The sequence below is a fragment of the Calliphora vicina genome, chromosome 1 (genome assembly GCF_958450345.1).
Source record: "Calliphora vicina chromosome 1, idCalVici1.1, whole genome shotgun sequence".
NCBI classification, from domain to species: Eukaryota; Metazoa; Arthropoda; class Insecta; order Diptera; family Calliphoridae; genus Calliphora; species Calliphora vicina.
In genome coordinates this window covers 147,557,840-147,577,200 of record NC_088780.1, presented here as the reverse complement: position 1 = coordinate 147,577,200, position 19,361 = coordinate 147,557,840, and the positions used below count along the sequence as shown (strand labels likewise).

At 28.5% G+C, this 19,361-nt stretch overlaps 1 protein-coding gene and 5 long non-coding RNA genes across 8 annotated transcripts; 4 read left to right on the top strand and 2 right to left on the bottom strand.

Annotated features, from left to right (window-relative positions):
* The first annotated feature begins 1,971 nt into the window (after window positions 1-1,971).
* Window positions 1,972-2,755, top strand: LOC135958915 (uncharacterized). Its single transcript, XR_010576475.1, has 2 exons — window positions 1,972-2,444; window positions 2,512-2,755. It is a non-coding gene; the product is annotated as an uncharacterized LOC135958915 (long non-coding RNA).
* Window positions 2,756-4,247: 1,492 nt separating this feature from the next.
* LOC135958901 (uncharacterized) lies at window positions 4,248-6,315 on the bottom strand. The gene is made up of 2 exons (XR_010576472.1): window positions 4,562-6,315; window positions 4,248-4,486 (listed from the first exon to the last, which is right to left on the bottom strand). It is a non-coding gene; the product is annotated as an uncharacterized LOC135958901 (long non-coding RNA).
* Window positions 6,316-7,488: 1,173 nt separating this feature from the next.
* On the top strand, window positions 7,489-8,226 carry LOC135958907 (uncharacterized). The gene is made up of 2 exons (XR_010576473.1): window positions 7,489-7,900; window positions 7,976-8,226. It is a non-coding gene; the product is annotated as an uncharacterized LOC135958907 (long non-coding RNA).
* A 2,039-nt stretch (window positions 8,227-10,265) lies between these two features.
* MtnA (Metallothionein A) lies at window positions 10,266-13,465 on the bottom strand. Of its 2 annotated transcripts, XM_065509833.1 has the most exons (4): window positions 13,281-13,465; window positions 11,059-11,310; window positions 10,584-10,924; window positions 10,266-10,508 (listed from the first exon to the last, which is right to left on the bottom strand). In XM_065509833.1, exons 3-4 carry the CDS (start codon window positions 10,603-10,605, stop codon window positions 10,432-10,434), a joined length of 99 nt encoding a protein of 32 aa, XP_065365905.1. In that variant the 5' UTR covers window positions 10,606-10,924; window positions 11,059-11,310; window positions 13,281-13,465; the 3' UTR covers window positions 10,266-10,431. The 2 variants fall into 2 exon arrangements, 1 of the variants encoding a protein (XP_065365905.1); XR_010576471.1 differs by lacking the exon at window positions 13,281-13,465 and having other exon boundaries at window positions 10,584-10,760; window positions 11,059-11,074.
* Window positions 13,466-13,776: 311 nt separating this feature from the next.
* On the top strand, window positions 13,777-14,537 carry LOC135958883 (uncharacterized). Its single transcript, XR_010576467.1, has 2 exons — window positions 13,777-14,203; window positions 14,279-14,537. It is a non-coding gene; the product is annotated as an uncharacterized LOC135958883 (long non-coding RNA).
* A 2,634-nt stretch (window positions 14,538-17,171) lies between these two features.
* LOC135958876 (uncharacterized) lies at window positions 17,172-17,956 on the top strand. Of its 2 annotated transcripts, XR_010576465.1 has the most exons (3): window positions 17,172-17,186; window positions 17,318-17,515; window positions 17,661-17,956. It is a non-coding gene; the product is annotated as an uncharacterized LOC135958876 (long non-coding RNA). The 2 variants fall into 2 exon arrangements; XR_010576464.1 differs by lacking the exon at window positions 17,172-17,186 and having other exon boundaries at window positions 17,195-17,515.
* The last annotated feature ends 1,405 nt before the right edge of the window (window positions 17,957-19,361 follow it).

Here is a 19,361-nt window from a genome sequence, read left to right as displayed (position 1 = left end):
AAATACGCGTGAGATTGGCGTAACGAATTACGTCGAAGCATATTTAACTCGGCGTATTTAACTTCACTCACTTTTATTAATAATTTGTTTAAAAATACGATTTTTTAATACAACAAATGTTCAATAGTAAAATTTTTACACACAGTTATTGTGCGACCCCTTGAGTTCAGTAGTATAATGAATATTTTGTGGCGATACATATGGTTTGTGACTATACTAAATTAATAGCTGGTAAATTATTGTACTGTTGTCGTTATTTTGTTTACAGCCAGGTGGCGTGTTTGTCATTTAGTTCATAAGAGGTTCACAGTGCCGGGTTAATATATACGGTACACTGGGATATTTGGGCTATAATAAAAATACAATTCGCTTATTGAATTGGGGGATTTATCATTCACACATCGAAATATTGGTCGTAAACCCAAAAAGTATATATTGGTCTCATTTTATAAAACGAAGCGTTTAGAAACGTAAGCAATTTGTATAAAGAATACTAGGAAAAATTGTTTGAACTTGAATTTTGTTCATAAAAAATTTGTTAAACGTTTGTCGTTGCGTTATATAAAAAAGGTAAAGGGGTTTTAAAATATCATTCATACGATCGCATTTTATAACACTGTTTTGGGGCAGTAACAAATAAAATCGAATGCGGTTGTAATTTTTGTAAAATTGTTTCAACAATATTTTTATTTTAAAGCTATAAATTATTTGTTATAAATTGAGATTGTGTAAACGTACTTTAACAATATAAATGATAATAATATAGAAATAGTTAAGTATTTTATTATATCTTTAATGAAATAAGCCCTTTAATTTGTTTATAAACAACAAAATTATCTTTACTTCGATTAAAAAACAATTTCATATAAAATCAATACAATTTATTTTATAAACAGAATTTCCATATCGACAAATTATTTAAATATGTAATGCGTAAAATATTTTCGCTCATTGATAAAGTTCATAAAAGCAAAAACGTGCTCTTAAAAGTGAAATATGGAAAATATGAATAAATAAATCAATGACAAAATTTTATAATTGTTCTGAAACAGATTAATATCTTGTATATATATCAGAAAAAATAAGCAATTTTGGTTTCCCTGGATATTTATAAAAACACGTTGACTAAAAAGGAACATTTATAAACTTGTAGTTCATTATGTAAAACGCAACGACAAACGTTAAAGAAATTGTGGGCCTCATTTTGTAACACGAAACTTTCAGAAGCGTAAGCAAATTGTATGACGAATACTGGGAAAAGGGTTTGAAACTTGAATATTTTCCATACAAAATGTGTTTAACGTTTCGTTTTATAAAATGATGATCTGTGTATGGAAAATATTCAAGTTTGAAACCTTTTTCCCACTATTCTTTATACAAATTGCTTACGTCTCTTAACGCTTCGTTTTATAAAATGAGGCCAGTAAATAATTTGTATGAAGAATACTGGGAAAAATGTTTTAAATTTTAACATTTTCCATACAAAATTTTTTTAACGAAACGAAAAGCTTTTCATAAAATGAGGCCCTAACAGTTTAATAATTTAATATCACATTTTCAAAATTATTTGTATATCTGTATTTTTTTCCAATCTTTATTTATTTGTACATATTTCTCCGCATATGTATTTATTTCATATTTTAATAAGCATTTCAACTGCTGACTGCTAACTAAAATGGTTAAAAGAATTTTAAAAAGTTGAAACCCCAAAAGTTTATAAACCAACCGAATCATATTTAGTGCGCAATAAGAAATTTGTTTTGACTTCTCTTCGTTTTAACGAATCTTAAATTCTTATCATAAATGGCTTATCTTTAAAAAGTAGAGTAAATAATTATTAAAAATAAAAAATAAAAATTATGACGTTGCACACGAATTTTGTTACGTTGCAGTTTGTATGTTTATATACAAAAAAAAATCTTTTAACAATAGCAACTTTACATGATCGTAATTCAATCAGAGACTTCAAAAGAAAACAAGACTTGGAAAATTTTCATATTTATTCTTTTAGCTGAAAATATTGGAAAACATTAAAATTTATATGTATTACATATCCATGTATAAGAGTAAAATTTGCTATTAGTTTACAACAGCTTTTGCACACGGCTCTACCTTAAAATACCGTTAATGGTTTCGTGTGCATTTTATTGGTTCGACAGTACCTAATTACTGTAGTGTGGTGTAGTGTAGTGTGTCTACTACAATATCGTTTCGTAAATGCACACCTCACTACTCAGCTTAAAATTTGTGGAAATATTTTCTAAAGTGGTAATGTGCTGAAAAGTGTTCAACAACAAACATATCTATAAAACCACAAACATTCGAAACAAAATCATCAGTCAGTACTAAAAGTTGCTTAAACAACAACATCTGAAATCTATTTTTCTTGTAAAAAAAAACTAAAAACAAACTATCAAACAAAATGCCTTGCCCCTGCGGAACTGGTAAGTTTTACAACATAAACTAAACAATAATACGAAATTTTAATTTACAAAATATTTTTTTTATTAGGTTGCAAATGCACTTCCCAAAACCAAACTGGCAATTGCGGTTGCGGAACCTCTTGCAAATGCGGATCCAGCAAGTAATAATCTTAGCTGATGCCCGAGAATGTATTTAATTAAGACTCAATTTATCCAACTATTTTTCCTACATATCAAATGTTTTAAATTAATTTAAGAAAAATTAATTTATTTGGCTTTAATATTTTTTGACAAATAAATGAAATAATTAAAAAAAAAACATTAAAAACAAATTCAGTTGTTTGATTTCAAAAAAATATTTATTAAATAAGTTATTTAAAAATTTAGAAACTATTTCAAAGAAATTGGCACTCAAGCACTAAATTTAGATTGAGTAAAATCTAAATTTAGTTTGCAAAGCTATCAGTATTATAGCTACTTAAATACACAGAAAAAAGTTTCAACATAAATATGATTTCATTGATTACAATTCATAACATTAATAAATAATTTCCTAAATATTAAGATTTTTTCATATTTTATGTTTTCAAATTAAAGGCCTCATTTTATAAAACGCAACGACAAACGTAGATCAAATTTTGTATGGAAAAAATTCAAGTTTCAAACCTTTTTCCCAGTATTCTTCATACAAATTGCTTACGCTTCCAAACGTTTCGTTTTATAAAATGTGGCCTTAAATCTAGAAGGCTTGAAAAATATAATATCAATTTTCATTTATATTTCTATGTTGTTGAAAAATATTTGAAATTTTCTTGGAAATTTTTTTATTTATTGATTAAGGGCTTCATTTTATAAAACGAAGCGTTCAGAAACGTATTTCATAAAACGAAACGTTTGGAAGCGTAAGCAATTTGTATGAAGATTACTGGGAAAAGGGTTTAAAACTTGAATATTTGCCATAGAATTTTATTTTAACTTTTGTCGTTTCGTTTTATAAAATTAGCAATTTCTATGAAGAATACTGGGAAAAGGGTTTGAAACTTGAATATTTTCCATACAAAATTTGTTTAACGTTTCGTTTTATAAAATAAGGGCCTAAATTTGTTTAAGGGGATGATATGCATTATGTTTATGGATATTTTATTATATTAAATGATATTTTTTAAGTTTCAGATATTGTTGATTCATCTTGAAATATTGGCCAATATATGGCTATTATGCAAATACATAGTTATGAATTAATTCATTAGATAATACAATTATAATGCAATTTATCATAAAATATTATTAAAATTATACAAAAAAGCTAAAATTAGTTCTTGTTGTTTTCATTCATTAGTCCCGGTCCACACTGAAACATTTGCTGTAAAACATTTTGAAAAAATAGGCAATTTGTATGAAGAATACTGGGAAAACTTGGTTTAAAACTTGAATTTTATTTTAACGTTTATCGTTTCGTTTTATAAAATTAAATCCTAAACCTTCCAAATTTTACACTTTTGAATATTCAAGTTAATGTCCTCATTTTATAAAACGCAATGGCAAACGTTAACAAAATTTTGTATGGAAAATATTCAGGTTTAAAATAAACCCTTTCCCAGTATTCTTCATAACGTTTCGTTTTACAAAATGAGACCCTTATTATTTTCCATATAACTTAGGGCCTCATTTTATAAAACGCAACGACAAACGTTAAACAAATTTTGTATGGAAAATATTCAAGTTTAAAACCTTTATTCTCAGTATTCTTCATACAAATTGTTTTTCGAGTTTTAAAAATTTTCCCAGTTTTGTTTTACAAACTTTTTGAATAAAACAACTAAATTAGTTTTTAATGTTTTTTTACTTATTTAATTTTTTTGAACAAAAAATGTTAAAACCAAATAATTAGATTTTTCTTAAATTAATTTAATGCATTTGATATGTACAGAGAGTTGTTAAACTAAAATCCTAATTAAATACAATCTGGGGCAGCAGCTTATCACTTTACTTGCAGGATCCGCATTTGCATGAGGTGCCGCAACTGCATTTGCCAGTTTGGGTTTGAGAAGTGCATTTGCAACCTAATTTGGTGAAAAAAACGATATTTTGTTAATAAAACTGTTGTATTATCCTTTATTTTATGTTGTAAAACTTACCAGATCCGCAGGGGCAAGGCATTTTGTTTGATAGTTTGTTTTTTTAAGTTTTGTTACAAGAGAATTAAACTTCAGATGTTGTTGTTTAAGCAACGTTTAGTACTGACTGATGATTTTGCTACGAATGTTTGTGATTTTATAGATATGTTTAGTGTTAAACATTTTCCAGCTCACTACTACTTAAGAAAATTAATTCTTAAAATTTAAAGCTTAGTAGTGAGGTGTGCATTAGTCATGCAACTACGCTGGAAGAGGCCCACTACACCAATGCTAATGTTAATGCTAATAAAAGCACACGAACCCTGTATGTTAGCGCTGTTTCGTGTGCAAAAGCTGTTTTAAACTGAATGATTGTAAGATAATCAATCAATTAATTTATTTCTAAACTATTTTTCTCAATAAACAATATTTTTAAGAAAAATCTGAAAGCTTTTCAAGTCATGTTTTCTTACAAATATTTTCTATTTACAAACTTACAAACTAAAACGTAATAATATTCAAATGCAACGTCATAATTTGTTTTTAAATTTTGTATTATTATTTAATCTAATGTGTTTATTGTCGTTAATGATAAACAATGATAACAATTAAAGATTCGTTAAAACGAAGACAAGGCTAAAGAAAATTGTTACTGCGCACTAAATTCGGTTCGTGGTGTTTATTAACTTTTGGGGTTTCAGCTTTTTAAAATATATTCAATCGTTTTAGTTAGCTGTCAGCAGTTAAAATGCTTATTAAAAAATAAATAAAATATATGCGGAGTAATATAAAAATATATTTAGAGTCTAATTTCTTAAAACGAAACGATAAACATATTTAGGGCCTCATTTTATAAAACGAAACTTTTGGAAGCGTAATCAATTTGTATGAATAATACTGGGAAAATGGTTTGAAACTTGAATATTTTCCATACAAAATTTTGTTAACGTTTGTCGTTTCGTTTCATAAAATTAGACCCTTAAACAATGTCAAACAAATGTGTGCCTAAAAAGGGGTTTCGCTTTTTTGAGTAAATATTTGCCATGTATGACCCTACCTTTACGCTTCCAATCGTTTCGTTTTATAAAATGAGGCCCTGAGACTAATCCCATTGTATTGTAAGGACCTTATTTTATACGACGCAACGACAAACGTTAAACAAATTTTGAATGGAAAAAATGCATGTTTCAAACCTTTTTCCCGGTATTCTACATACAAATTGCTTAAGTTTCAGAACGATCCATTTTATAAAATGACGCCCTAATAGTAAACATTTTAAAAATTTAATAATTTCCATATGAGCAATACCACGAGAATAACAACCACAACTGAAAAATCAAAAACCCTTGAAACTTTTTTCAACATGATTTGAATAGTAGAAAACACTAAAATTTTACTTATTTAAAGCTTATTACGACATTTTAAGGGCATAAATAATAGCTTAGGGTCTCATTTTATAAAACGAAACGACAAACGTAAAACAAATTATGTACGGAAAATATTCAAGTTTCAAACCCTTTTCCCAGTATTCTTCATACAAATTGCTAACGTTTCTGAACGCTTCGTTTTACAAAATGAGACCCAATATTTGTTTAACGTTTGTCGTTGCGTTTTACAAAATGAGGCCCATATATTTTTCATTATGTATTTATGAGATCATTTTATAAATCGAAACGTTTTGAGACGTATGAAATTAGTATGAAAGATGTTGGGAAAATGGATTGAAACTTGAATTTTTTCCATACAAATTTTGTTTAACGTTTGTCGTTTCGTTTTATTAAATTAAGCCCTTAAGCATATTTCTCCGCACATGTATTAATTACATATTTTAACAAGCATTTTCCACAGCTAACTAAAATGGTTACAAGCATTTTAAAAAGCTGAAACCCCAAAAGTCTATAAACCAAAGAAATTTGTTTTGACTTCTCTTCGTATTAACGATTCTTAAATTCTTATCATAAATAGCTTATCTATAAAATATAATAAAACATTAGAGTAAATAATTATGAAAAATAAAAAACAAATTATGACGTTGCACACGAATTTTTATACCCTACACCAACATAGTGGGGAGGGTATAATGCGTTTGTGCAGATGTTTGTAACGCCCAAAAATATTAGTATAAGACCCACCTTAAAGTATACCGATCGATTTAGAATCACTTTCCTAGTCGATTAAACGATGTCCATCCGTCCGTCTGGCTGGCTGTCCATGTAAACCTAGTGCGCAGAGTACAGGTCGCAATTTTGAAGATATGTCGATCAAATTTGGTACATATTCTTTGTTCGGCCCAAGGACCAAGATTATTGAAACTGGCTGAAATCGGTCCATTATTTCACCTAGCCCCCATACAAATGCCTTTCCGAATTTGGACTTTATCGGTCATAAATGTTTATTTTATATATGTATCACCAAAATTACGCTCCAAATAAGTTTTATATATACAAAATTCATGTCACCAAATTTTGTCACGATCGGTCCATAATTAGTCATAGCTCGCAAATAGACTCGATTTCGAAAATCACTTTAACGAGCATAAATCGCTTAAAAATGTTAGTATACACACAAAATTCAACATTAACTTTCATATAGACGTAAATCACACGACCTAATTTCATGGTGATCGGTCCATAATTGGTCATAGCTCCCATATAAGACCCACTTCCGAAAATCACTCAAAAATATAAATTATTGAAATTTAAAAAAAAATGTTTTTGCTCTTTTACTTAGTGTAGGGTATTATATGGTCGGGCTTGACGGACCATACTTTCTTACTTGTTTTACGCTGCAGTTTGTATGTTTATATACAAAAAAATTCGTTTAACAATTGGAATTTAACATGATCGTAATTAAGTCAGAGACTGTAAAAGAAAACAAGACTTGGAAAATTTTCATATTTATTCTTTAAGCTGATAAAATTGGAAAACATTAAGAATTATATGTATTACTATACATATCTATGTATAAGAGTAAAATTTGCTATCATCTTACAACGATTTAGTTTACAACAGCTTTTGCACACGTCTCTACCTTAAAATACTGTTAATGGTTTCGTGTGCATTTGATTGGTTCGAAAGTAATTATCGTAGTGTGGTGTAGTGTAGTGTGCCTACTACAATATCGTTTCGTAAATGCACACCTCACTACTCAGCTTAAAATTTGTGGAAATCTTTTCTAAAGTGGTAAAGTGCTGAAAAGTGTTCAACAACAAACATATCTATAAAATCACAAACATTCGAAACAAAATCATCAGTCAGTACTAAAAGTTGCTTAAACAACAACATCTGAAATCTATTTTTCTTGTAAAAAAAAAACCTAAAAACAAACTATCAAACAAAATGCCTTGCCCCTGTGGAACTGGTAAGTTTTATAACACAAACTAAACAATAATACAAAATTTTAATTTACAAAATATCGTTTTTTTATCCAAATTAGGTTGCAAATGCACTTCCCAAAACCAAACTGGCAATTGCGGTTGCGGCACCTCTTGCAAATGCGGATCCAGCAAGTAATAATAATCTTAGCTGCTGTCCCAGAATGTATTTAATTAAGACTTAATTTATCCAACTATTTTTTCTACATATCAAATGTTTTAAATTAATTTAAGAAAAATTTATTTATTTGGCTTTAATATTTTTTGTCAAATAAATGAAATAATTAAAAAAAAAAAAAACATTAAAAACAAATTCAGTGGTTTGATTTGATGGTAAAATGGTAAAATTTTTTAATTCTATGGATAGATTTTTTTAAAATTTTTTTTTCCTAAAATTTTTTAGATGTTTCTCTACATAATTCATGATAAGTCAAAAAGGGTTGTTGATATTATTGAAGTAAACTTAGAAAAGTTCAGATTTACATAACCTTTATTGCGTTTTAATCGGCTCAGTAGTATCGGAGTTATAATAACAAATTGAAGGAAAAAATATATATTTTTAAAATATTTATTTTTAAACGGCTGCGAATGAGAGTTTACCATTGCAATGAAAGTGAACCCGTTATTTTCGGTCTCTGGTCTCTGGCCTCAGGTCACTAGAACAAGAAATGTAGGAACAGAGATAACATATTTTGAGAAATATTAAAATAAAAGATAATTTTTACTTAAAATATATCCATATTTACATGTATTTGAGTTTTTGTCTTCGTAAGATACCGTTATCCTATTCACAGGTATGACCAAAAAAATTGAATTTTTTTAACGGCAGTTTCAAAACTCCATTTCAAATTTGAAGCAATTTTTTTTTAACAAATTTCTGTATTTTATACATATAAAGTAAGAAATTAAGTGTAACTATTTTTTTTAAAGTTCAGTACGATTTGACAAAAAAAACAAGTAAGAAAGTATGGTCCGTCAAGCCCGACCATATAATATCCTACACTAAGTAAAGAGCAAAAACATTTTTTTTTTAAATTTCAATAATTTATATTTTTGAGTGATTTTCGGAAGTGGGCCTTATATGGGAGCTATGACCAATTATGGACCGATCACCATGAAATTAGGTCGTGTGATTTGTGTGTATATTAAAGTTAACTATGTTGAATTTTGTGTGTTTACCAACATTTTTAAGCGATTTATGCACGTTAAAGTGATTTTCGGAAGCGGGTCTATATGGGAGCTATGACTAATTATGGACCGATCGTAACAAAATTTGGTGACATGAATTTTGTGTATATAAAACTTATTTGGAGCGGAATTTGTGGAGATACATATATAAAATAAACATTAATGACCGATAAAGTCCAAATTCGGAAGGACATTTGTATGGGGGCTAGGTGAAATAATGGACCGATTTCAGCCAGTTTCAATAATCTTGGTCCTTGGGCCGAACAAAGAATATGTACCAAATTTGATCGAAATATCTGCAAAATTGCGACCTGTACTCTGCGCACAAGGTTTACATGGACAGCCAGCCAACCAGACGGACGGACGGACATCGCTTAATCGACTCAGAAAGTGATTCTAAGTCGATCGGTATACTTTAAGGTGGGTGTTAGACTAATATTTTTGGACTTTACAAACATCTGCACAAACGCGTAATACCCTCACCACTATGGTGGTGTAGGGTATAAAAACCGGTGACCGGCAAGAAATCCAATTGCTTTTAATTTATAAAATTAAAAATAAATTCCATTGATCATGCCAAAAAATTACAAAAGACGGCAGCTTATGAAAAAATATGACAGATAGAGGACACAAATTTTATAGATGACAGCCAGTTAAAATAGATGATTGTCCTCTAAAAACGAGGACGTATGGTCACCTTAACTTAGGGCCACATTTTATAAAACGCAACGACAAACGTTAAACAAATTTTGTATGAACAAAATACAAGTTAAGGGCCTCATTTTGTGAAACGAAGCGTTCAGAAACGTAAGCAATTTGTATGAAAAATTCTGGGGAAAGGGTTCGAAACTTGAATATTTTCAATAGAATTTTATTTTAACGTTTGTCGTTTCTTTTAATAAAATTAGACCCTAAAATCGTTTTCTAAATATTCTTCATAAAAATTGCTTAAGGGCCTCATTTTATAAAACGAAACGACAAACGTTAAAAAAATTTTGTATGGAAAATATTCAAGTTTCAAACCTTTTTCCCAGTATTCTTCATACAAATTGCTTACGTTTCTGAACGTTTCGTTTTACAAAATGAGACCCTAAGTTTGAGCAATTCAAGTTTTAAAACTTTTCCCAGTTTTTTTTTACAAACTTTTTGAATAAAACCACTAAATTAGTTTTTAATGTTTTTTTTACTTATTTCATTTTTTTTTTGACAAGAAAATATTAAAGCCAAATAAATAGATTTTCCTTAAATTAATTTAATGCATTTGATATGTACAAAGAATTGTTAAACTAAAATCTTAAATAAATACAATCTGCGACAACAGCTAATCATTTTACTTGCAGGATCCGCATTTGCATGAGGTGCCGCAACTGCATTTGCCAGTTTGGGTTTGAGAAGTGCATTTGCAACCTAATTTAGAAAAAAATACGATATTTTGTTAATAAAACTGTTGTATTATCCTTTATTTTATGTTGTAAAACTTACCAGATCCACAGGGGCAAGGCATTTTGTTTGATAGTTTGTTTTTAAGTTTTGTTACAAGAGAAATAAACTTCAGATGTTGTTGTTTAAGCAACGTTTAGTACTGACTGATGATTTTGCTTCGAATGTTTGTGATTTTATAGATATGTTTAGTGTTAAACATTGTCCAGCTCACTACTACTTTAGAAAATTAATTCTTAAAATTATAAGCTGAGTAGTGAAGTGTGCATTAGTCATACAATTACGCTGGAAGAGGCACACTACACTAATGCTAATGTTAATGCTAATAAAAGCACACGAACCCTGTATGTTAGCGCTGTTTCGTGTGCAAAAGCTGTTTTAAACTGAATGATTGTAAGATAATCAATCAATGATTTTATTTCTAAACTATTTTTCTCAATAAACAATATTTTTAAGAAAAATCTGAAAACTTTTCAAGTCATGTTTTCTTACAAATATTTTCTATTTACAAACTTACAAACAAAAACGTAATAATATTCAAATGCAACGTCATAATTTGTTTTTAAATTGTTTATTATTATTTAATCTAATCTGTTTATTATTGTTAATGATAAACAATGATAACAATTAAAGATTCGATAAAACGAAGACAAGGCTAAGAAAATTGTTACTGCGCACTAAATTCGGTTCGGGGTGTTTATTAACTTTTGGGGTTTCAGCTTTTTTAAATATGTTCAATCGATTTAGTTAGCTGTCAGCAGTTAAAATGCTTATTAAAAATTAAATAAAATATATACGGAGTAATATAAAAATGTATTGAAACTAATCCCATTATTTTATAACACGAAAGGTTTTGAAACGTAAGAAATTTGTACAAAGAATACTGGGGAGTTTTTTGATACTTAAGACCTCATTTCATAAAACGCAACGACAAACGTCAAACAAATTTTGTATGGTAAAATTCAAGTTTAAAGCCTTTTTACAAATTTCTTACGTTTCTGAACGCTTCGTTTTACAAAATGAGGTCCTAAATTTACACAAAAAACTATGAAATTGTTCTTCAAATTGCTTACGCTTCCAGGCCTCATAGGTACTCATTTTATAAAACGCAACGACAAACGTTAAACTAATTTTGTATGAAGAATACTGGGAAAAGGGATTCAAACTGGAATATTTTCCATAGAATTTTATTTTAACGTTTTTCGTTTCGTTTTATAAAATTAGACCCTTATAAACCTCAATTATGGAAAGCAACAATGTTCATTTTCATAAAACGAAATGACAAAGGTATGAAACAATTGTTAATGGGCCTCATTTTGTAAAACGAAACGTTCAGAAACGTAAGCAATTTGTATGAATACTGGGAAAATAATTTGAAACTTGAATATTTTTCATACACAATTTGTTTAACGTTTGTCGTTTCGTTTTATAAAATGAGGCCCTATATAAAATACTTGTTACGTATCATAAATTTTCGATTTAGAAAATGATTTATGAAATGGTATTTGCAGTTATTTCGGTAACGTTATTCTAGAGGTACGGTAGTCGAGCAATTTTAGCGAACATAAGGGCCTCATTTTAAAAAACGCAACATTTGGAAGCGTAAGCAATTTGTATGAAGAATACTGGGAAAAAGGTTTTAAATTTGGATATTTTCCATACAAAAAATAAAGGGCCACATTTTGTAAAACGAAACGATTAGAAGCGTAAGCAATTTGTATGAAGAATACTGGGAAAAGGGTTTGAAACTTAAATATTTTCAATACAAAATTTGTTTAACGTTTGTCGTATCGTTTTCTAAAATGAGACCCAAAATTCTATGGAAAATATTCATGTTTCAAACCCTTTTCCCAGTATTCTTCATACAAATTGCTTACGTTTCTGAACGCTTCGTTTTATAAAATTAGGCCCTAACTTTTGTCGTTGTGTTTTATAAAATTAGGCCCTTACTTTTGAATTTCAAGGCCTCATTTTATAAAACGCAAAGTTTGGAAGCATAAGCATTTTGTATGAGGAATACTGACCGGTTTTTGTATGACGGTTAACCGGTTTTAATGAAATATATTTTCTGAAGCTCATTCAAACATATTTATGAAAAACTTTGATCCCATTTTTAAAAATATTGATTTATTTTATAGAAAATCGTAGCATTTGACAACATTTCGTAAAAGATATAAAATTATTGCATAAAGAATTCAAAAATGCTAAATTTCCATTAAATAAAAATTTAATATAAACTGGTTGACCGTTTTTTTGAAGACAAAAACCGAAATCGCTTAACCAGTTTTTTTAAAAGATAATAATCGAAACCGGTTTTTTCAAAATACACTTTTTCGGTTAAACCGGAAACCGGTTTTTTAAATTGCCGGTTTTTTGGACACTCTAAAACGGATTGACAAAATCAATATACCCCATATTTTTTGATAGTGGGTATAAAAATGTTGAGGTGGTTAATGTAAACAAATACAACTAAATTTTTTTCTGCGTTTAAATTACATAATCGTATATTCCATTAACTCTCTATATATAATTTTAAGTTATGAAAATACAAAAATGTAATATTTTTATTTTTTTAAACTTTAAGAATCATTTAAGTCAGCCCGAAATTAAGTCAGCGATAAATTACCGTTACCGAAATAATACAAATTAGCGTTACCGTTACCTTTTCTAACCTTGATTAAATGACACCCATAAAAAATGTTCTTGTATTTTTCATACAAATTGCTGACATTTCAAAACCTTTTGTTTTAAAAAATTATAAACTTATTAAATGCAGGAAAAAAATTTCTAAATTATGCGGTGTGACGACATTGGCAACATTTCTTTATAAAATAATAGATACTCGAAACATTTTCTCCGCATATTATTTTCCATTTTTTAAATACAATGTATCAACTGCTGACAGCCTACTAAACTGGTTCCATACAATTTAAAAAGCTGAGACCACAAAAATTATAAACGAGACGAGACAAATTCAGTGTGCATAGAATTTTCTTTATCATTCTCTTCGTTTTAACGAATCTTTATCATTATAAGCTTATTATCAACAATAAAATAAAACAAGTAGAGTAAATAAAAAAAATACTACAACAAATATGTATATGACGTTGCACACGACTTTTATTACGTAGCAGTTAGTATGTACTTAGTATGTGAGTAATTTGAATTTAATTTCTCAAAAATAAAACCGGACTTGAAAATATCCAGATTTTTTTAAAGCTAAAAAATCTTAGTTATTAGATACTTTTGTAGATGCGTATCTATGTTTGAAGTAGATTTTCCAATTATCTATTTATCAACCCTTTAGCTTACAACAGCATTTGCACACGGCCCATTTCTAAAACTTAGTACGCAGTTAATTTTAATTATGTAGGGGTCGTGTGCAATTTATTGTTACTTACTTACCATAATGTGGTGTAGAGTGGCTACTTCGTAATTGCACACCACCCTACTCAGCTTAATTTTTGGACAAATCTCTGGTAGAATTGTAGTGTGCTGAAAAGTGTTTAACAAAAAACATATCTATAAAACCACTTACACTCAAAACAAAAACATCAGTCAGTACTAAAAGTTGCTTAAACAACAACATCTGAAGTCTATATTTCTTGTGAAAAAACTTAAAAACAAACTATCAAACAAAATGCCTTGCCCCTGCGGAACTGGTAAGTTTTAAAACATAAACTAATCAATAATACAAAATTTTAATTTACAAAATAACTTTTTTTTATCCAAATTAGGTTGCAAATGCACTTCCCAAAACCAAACTGGCAAATGCGGTTGCGGTACCTCATGCAAATGCGGATCCAGCAAGTAAATTTCGTTGCTGCTTTAATTGGACCGTATAACAATTAATTAAAATTTTAATTTTCTCAAAATTTTGTTGTGATCAATCTTTTACATATCAAATGTATTAATTAATTTAAGTAAAATTTATTTATTTGGCTTTAATATTCTTACTTTTTGACCAAATATGAAATAAAAATCATTAAAATCTAATTTAAAGTTTTTAATTTAAAAATGTTTACAAAAATGTTTATGGAACAATTTAAAATTTAGGTCCTCATTTTATAAAACGCAACGACAAACGTTAAACAAATTTTGTATGGAAAATTTTCAAGTTTAAAACCTTTTTCCCCTCCGTATACTTCGTTTTATAAATTGAGTCTCTTAATTATTTAGGTTGGCTAACGACTCGAACTGGATTAATTCGGTAACGGTATGTTGACCGTTTTCCGATATTTGCTTTTATTTCCGTAAATGTATTTTAATATTAGGGTCTTATTTTATAGAACGAAACGACAAACGTTAAAATTAAATTCTATGGAAATACTCAAGTTTCAAACCTTTTCCCAGTATTCTTCATACAAATTGCTTACGTTTCCAAACGTTACGTTTTTCGTTTTTTTATAGACGTTTTGAAACGTAAGTAATTAAGGGCATCATTATATAAAATTCAACGACAAACGTTAAACAAATTTTGTATGGAAAAAAGTCAAATTTCAAACCTTTTTCCCAGTATTCTTCATAGAAATTGCTAACGTTTCTGATCGCTTAGTTTTATAAAATGAGGCCACAAGAATTCTACGAAAAAGTTTTGAAACCAGAATTTTTTCAGAAATAAGTTATATTGATGTTTCAATCATGTTTGTAGGTTAATTGGAGGTTTCGAAAGTTGATTTCAACAGACAGACGGACATCACTATATCACCTACGCTATGTATAACGATGTGTAAATTACTAACATATTTTATGGTGAAGGCTACAATTATATGATTTTTAAAGACCTTACTTTTTTAACGAAATGACAAAATTTTAAAAAAATTTTATCAACAAAAATTAAGGTCCTCATTTTGTAAAACGAAGCATTCAGAAACATAAGCAATTTGTATGAAGAATACTGGGAAAAGGGTTTGAAACTTGAATAATTTCTACATTTTTCATTTCCGACCCTATAAAGTATATATATTCTGGATCCTTATAGATAGCGGAGTCGATTAAGACATGTCCGTCTGTCTGTTGAAATCAATTTTTGAATTATATCTGGATTACTAAGTCATTAATATAGACAATATGGATATCTAATGATAGATATTTCAAAGACCTTTGCAATGACGTATATAAAACCATAGTAAGTTGGACCTACAATAGGTCAATATCGGAAAAAATATTTTTTAACCCAATTTTTTTTTCACCAAAATTTTTTTTCGCTAAATATAAAAAAAATTTAAAAAACAAAAAAAAAATTTTAAATTTAAAAAAAAATGTTAGAAAAACAATTCGAAAATTTTTTGTTCCAAAAAATGAAAAAACAAAACGAAAATGTTTGTTTCCCTAAAAATATTTAAAATTTTTATTTTGAAGTATAATTTGGTGAGGGGTATATAAATTCGGCACAGCCGAATATAGCTCTCTTACTTGTTTACCTTGACAACCATTGACGTGTATCATGATAAAAATTTATCTCGTATAGACAGGGGGTTAATTAATGTTAAATGTTTTTGTCTGACACTGTGCAGAAGGCGCCCTCTATATTTCCATAATATAATTTGAATTTGGTTTGTGACTCCACTTTTAAAATTTCTATTTGATGTTAAGTTTTCAAAACCAGGTGGCGCTCTTGTTCAACTAATTATGGAATTTTACAGTACATATTCCGAAAAATGATAGTTAATTTTTCTAAATTTGTATGAAACTGGAGATTTATTATAAAAATATTTATTAATAACTTGTTTAGATTCCTAATTTAGTTTTATTGAAAGAATGTGTAATTTTAATATAAAAATAATTTCATCCAACTAAAAATTCAAAGTCATCTCGTTATGAAAATGTAGTTGTATCACTCAAATTAACTGTTTTTATAGGTTTGTGATTAATAAAATTTCGTTTAGATAGTAGCCAGATAAAGCTTTAAATAAATAACTACGTATTTATATGTTATTTATAAAATTCCTTCACAATTTATATACATATATTGTTCTTTTTTATATGTCTCAAATGCTGTACAAATTTAATTTCTATTCTACAATCACTTTAGAAAACTATAGATGTCTAACAGCAAATTGATTTCCATATCATTTCAAATAATCCGTATAACTGCTGACAGCAAACTAAAACGATTGTCTAGATTCTAAAAAGCAGAGACCCCAAAAAACTGAAAAACAACACGAAACTAAAATTGTGCGCAATTCTCGTATGTTTGTTGTTCATTTTTATTCAGTATTTTATTCTCTTTGTCACGAACCTTCTATTCTTATTACGATGTGATATCGGCTACAGAAATGAAATTCTTGTTAAAAGTAGAGTAAACAATTAAGAATAAAAACAAATTATGACGTTTAATTATATGAAATTATTGGTATAAACAAGTATACATATTTGTCGTATTATTAAGCTATGGGAATTTCTGTTTAATTTAATGAAAACTGAGACTTAAAAGAAAATCGAAGCTTCGTCATCTCTGTTACATTTGAAAACAACATAGATAGATATTAATTTTCACCGGTAATTGTGTTGTTTTCACATTAAAACCCTCAATTACCTTTCAACCCGCTCGCTACTCTAGCAAAATATTTTTTGCACTCAGCACCACTTTCAAACCTCAGTTGGTGGGTTCGTGCGTTTTATTTTAAAGAAAACATATTTACGGTAGGTAGCCTGCTGGTGTGGTGTAGTGTGGCGACTTCAGACTGTTGTATGTTAAATGCACACCGCACTACACAGCTTAAATTGAAATTGAAGAAGAAAAAAAAACTAAAATTTGAATTTTGTACGAGCAGTGTTGTGTAGAGTGCAAGTGAGCTGAAAAATACCTACTAATCATATCTATAAAAACTCATACATTCGTGGCACAGGCATCAGTCAGTATCTGCAGTTGCTTAAACAACAGTATCTGAAGACTTTCTTTTTGCATCTTTTATTTTTGTAAAACTACTTAAAACAACAATCAATCAACATGCCTTGCCCCTGTGGAACCGGTAAGTAACAATAACAAACATTTTAAATATTTAAATAAAGAACATTTCTTTTTTAAATAAATTTTTATTATTCATTTGTATTGATTACTTTCTATTGAAACACATTAATTAAATTTCTTTTTATTTCTCTTTAACAAAAAATTAGGTTGCAAATGCACTTCTCAAACTCAAACTGGCAATTGTGGTTGCGGCGCCTCTTGCAAATGCGGATCAGGCGGTAGTTGCGACAAGGGCAGCTGCGGCAAGTAAAGTGCATATACTACATTCGTATATTTTGTCTCTTTGATTGGATCGAATTGTATTTAATTAAGGCTAATTTAGTTTATTGTTTAGAATTTTTATTGCATATCAAATGTATTAATATTAAGTGAAATTTATTTGACTTTATTATTATCGTCAATAAAATACAAAAAAAAATACATATGTATTTGAAAACATAAATCATCTCTTTTTTTATTTTATTATGCAAATTGCTATTGGTTTTAAATTAAGTGTAACAAGTATTAGAGCATCTCCCTAATTATATTTCAATTTGACATATGGGCAATTCCACAAGAATGACAACATAATCATTAATTTTCAACTTTTATTTCGTTAAAAATTTTCAACAAAAAAAAATACGTGAAAAATATTTAAAAATTTAAAAAAAAAAAAAAAAAAAAAAAAAAAACAATAAAAAAGTTCATCTTCAAACTGTTTCCAAAGCCATTAAACAATATAAGGAAGTCTTGCACATTGAAAAGAAACCTGGATCAGGAAGGAAAAAAATCTACCAGATATATGTAAGGCAAATAAATCGAACGAACAACTCTTTCGAAGAGCACCGAACACTTCTAACAGAAAAGCAACTCGTAAAGTTAAATTTTTTTTTTAATTTTTTTTTAATATTTAGCGAAAAAAACTTTTGATGAAAAAAAAAATCTAGTTAAAAAATATTTTTTCCGATTTTGACCCATTGTAGGTCCAACTTTCTATGTTTTAATATACATACGTCATTGAAAGGCCTTTGAAATATCTATCATTAGATATCCATATTGTCTATATTAATGACTTAGTAATCCAGATATAGGTCAAAAATCGAGGTTGTCCTGGTTTTTTCCTCATATCTCAGCCATTTGTGGACCGATTTTGCTGATTTTAAATAGCATGTCTGACAGAATTATTGAAGATTTGGATCCAGAAGATATCTGGGGTCTTCAGAAAATTGATTTCAACAGACAGACAGGCAGACGGACATGGCTTAATCGACTCCTCTATCTATAAGGATCCAGAATATATACTTTATAGGGTCGGAAATGAAAAATGTAGAAATTACAAACTTAATGACAAACTTATATAGTATACCCTTCTCACGAATGTGAAGGGTATAAAAACAAACAAAATTCGGCAATCATTTGTGACATCACGAACGATAAACACAGAAATAAATATTACATAGTGTCTTCCTTCATATTTCCGATTTGGCATTATGCCTCTATGGAAAAAAAGTATCCACCCAACAAAAAAGCATTAAACACAGGCAAGATATCCCAGAACATGTCCGATTTTAAGCGTAAGTAGTCCAAAAAGGTAACGGAGGCAACTATAAAATCTTTAAAGGGAGGATTTTTGATAAGAGTAGATAGATTTATAAATACCGAGTAATATGCCAATATTTTAATGTTTAATGAATTTGTACAATATTTGAATACATTTACGTGTTTTTGAGAATTTTTATATTGATTGGTTTAAATATTATTTAACACATAAAGTATATATATTCAAGATCATTATAGTTAGCTTAGTCGATATAGTCATGTCCGACTATTTGTCTGTATATTTAAATCAACATTCCGTAGCCCCAAAA

Coding starts and splice junctions, on each gene's coding strand:
- MtnA (XM_065509833.1), bottom strand. CDS start 10,605: ATGCCTTGCCCCTGTGGATCTG. Junction 10,509..10,583: donor GCCTTGCCCCTGTGGATCTG/GTAAGTTTTACA, acceptor TTTCTAAATTAG/GTTGCAAATGCACTTCTCAA.